At 44.1% G+C, this 2,664-nt stretch overlaps 1 protein-coding gene across 1 annotated transcript in view; it reads left to right on the plus strand.

The window, feature by feature from the left end:
• Positions 1 to 1,335, plus strand: part of GGACT (gamma-glutamylamine cyclotransferase) — a 23,908-nt gene extending 22,573 nt beyond the window's left edge. The window contains exon 2 of the mRNA XM_015415091.1: positions 833 to 1,335. Within this exon, the coding sequence (XP_015270577.1) occupies positions 850 to 1,335 (486 nt within the window). The 5' untranslated portion in view covers positions 833 to 849. The remainder of the gene's footprint in view (positions 1 to 832) is intronic.
• The last annotated feature ends 1,329 nt before the right edge of the window (positions 1,336 to 2,664 follow it).

Here is a 2,664-nt window from a genome sequence, read left to right on the forward strand (position 1 = left end):
CCTCATGGGGCTCGGCAGTGGAACTGCAAGGTCGGCGGCGGCAGCCGGGACCGTTGGGGGCGGGGTGTGTGGCCTTATGACACACTTCCGGTGATGTCAGGGGTGTGTGGCCTTATGACACACTTCCGGTGATGTCAGGGACCCCTGCCTGCCTGGGGCCAGGGAGGGCCTTTGCGGGGCTTCCTTGCACTCCCGCCGGCCAGGACCGTTGGGGGCGGGGTGTGTGGCCTTATGACACACTTCCGGTGATGTCAGGGGGTGTGGCATATGCTAATGAGTTATGCTAATGAGTTCCCCTAGCTCTTTTTCTACGAAACGACTCCTGACCATGGTAATATCTTTTAGTTGTTCACAGTGGATTAGGAAGCGGCTTGAGACTGTCTAGCTCCTTTTTAGACAAGTATATTTGCAAATTTTGCTCTGCCTGCATTTCAAGTCAGCTAGAAGTTTTGTAGACTGCTATGCATCAGTCAATAGGAGGTTTTGTGAACTTGGCAAGTTCTTCTGGAAAGTGGCTTGAAGAAAGGAAAACTGAAACGAAGAGAACCGAGGCATTCGTCGCCACCGACCACTCTAGAGAGGACTTTGACTGTACAGGAAAAGAGCTTAGCTGTATTCTAATGTATTGAAAGTTGGAATTTATCTAAGGAGTCCTGTGTGGACCATACTGAAATTGTATGAATGTGTAAGACTATCTTTAGGACTTTACAGATCCATTTGTATTTCTTTACACAGTGCTACAGTCTCAGTGTTGTGTTTTTGTACTAAAAAAAGACAGCTTTTGGCAAAAAAAATTGTAATAATTTAATCACAGTTATTTTGTATTTTTAAGTTTCTTCGGTCGGAAGAATGGCCCGTGTCTTTGTCTATGGAACCCTTAAGAAAGGGCAGCCGAACTACCATAACATGACAGACAGGACTCATGGGACAGCCAAGTTCCAGGGCAGAGGACTCACAGTGGAGAAATACCCCCTGGTGATCGCAGGGAAATACAACATTCCTTTTTTGCTGAACGCCCCAGGAAGGGGGCACCGTATCGCAGGAGAGATTTATTTTGTCGATGACCAGATGTTGCAATTCCTTGATGAATTTGAAGACTGCCCGAACATGTATCAGCGTACTCCAATGAGAATTGAAATAGTTGAGTGGGAAGATACAAGCAGTGCACCTGAAGAGAGGCCAGCTGTTAACAGCATTCTGGAATGCTATGCATACAGCACTACAACTTACCAGCCTGAATGGATAAATCTCCCTTACTGTGATAACTACGATTCCTTTGGGAAACACGGACTTCTGTACGTACTACGGGAAGGCAGGGTAGATAAAAATCAATGATTTTTAAAAGTGTTTTTTGATAAAATGCTTTCTGAGGGAAAAACTATCTAAAACATAGTTTTAATTAAGATACGTTATAGCTTAGAGGTAGCTCATCCTGGAATAGTCTAATTTTAGTCTAATTTTATAGCACAAGATAAACTGCTTATATTGATCAGAAAGGGAATACAATATGTAGCACTAATTATAGTGAAAGAAAGCACTAACGGGTGGGATGCAAACTTCCATCATCAGACAGAAGCTGGTGGAGGGGTACCTTCTTGCCTCCCCAGTTCTATTGCAGCCCACTGAGCCCCCCACCAAATCCTGCTCATGGGGGGAGGGGTCAAGGGACCCTCACAAACAGTGTGAGGGGCACAGTGGGGTCTGCACTGGGAGAGGGGAAACCAGTAGAAACCTCTCTGCCAAGGGTAATGCCAATGTAAGCTGGCAGAGGCAACCATTTGGACCCAGGAAATGGTTGGTTTCAAATAAGTATATTGAAGCTTGCAAATTTTTCCTTCCTTAATCAAGTAGGATAAAAAAATAGATGAGATGTAAACGAAGAACTGCAGTTAAGGTAACTACATCAAGATTTTTCTTTTTTCTGCACAGAAGAAAAGAAATTCTGTAGTATTTGGTAGTTCACTGGTGGGGGAGAACTTTTTTCATTACCGTGTGACATTCACATAAGCCATAAAACAGTCCTTGGAAGAAGCCCTTTAATCAAGTGCTGAGACATGAATGAGTTTATGAAAGAAACTGAGCCACCAACAAAGATGTGTTCAGTAAGCTCCTGAAGTCCAAGCCTCTGGGTTTCAGTACCTGACAGTGAGCCAGGAGGCTGGGCAACATTACCCATGGACCAGCCTTTCATGCCATGGCATTGTTCTGGTGTGGAGTGATGAGCATTGCTCCAAAAATGCAAATAGGCTTGATGTGCTGCCAAGGAATTCCATCACCACAGATGCTACAGCAACAACAGAGAAATGGGTAGAGAGAGAAGGAAAGCCTGCTCACATGCCTGTTACTCAAGCGGTGTTTCTGCTATCATGGGGCCATCTTACTACTTTCTTCACTGGCTCATTCCTGGGCCAGATAAGGTTTCTTCTGGGCCAGATAGGGTTTCTTTACCATTATGCACTTTATGCTACCTAATAACTGTGCTTCATCTGCATGAGTAACTGTAGATTACATTGCATTACTTTGTAAAATCTACATTTATTATTATTATTATTATTATTGACTGCTGATTGGGATTGCTGATTTTGAATCAGCCACATGGCTCAGTATCCTCATTTGTCTTAGAGCTCAGGAGTTCTGAACATACACATTGGGTGAGAAAGTAGA

This window comes from Gekko japonicus, unplaced genomic scaffold (genome assembly GCF_001447785.1).
Source record: "Gekko japonicus isolate JY-2015 unplaced genomic scaffold, Gekko_japonicus_V1.1 scaffold52, whole genome shotgun sequence".
NCBI lineage: Eukaryota > Metazoa > Chordata > Lepidosauria > Squamata > Gekkonidae > Gekko > Gekko japonicus.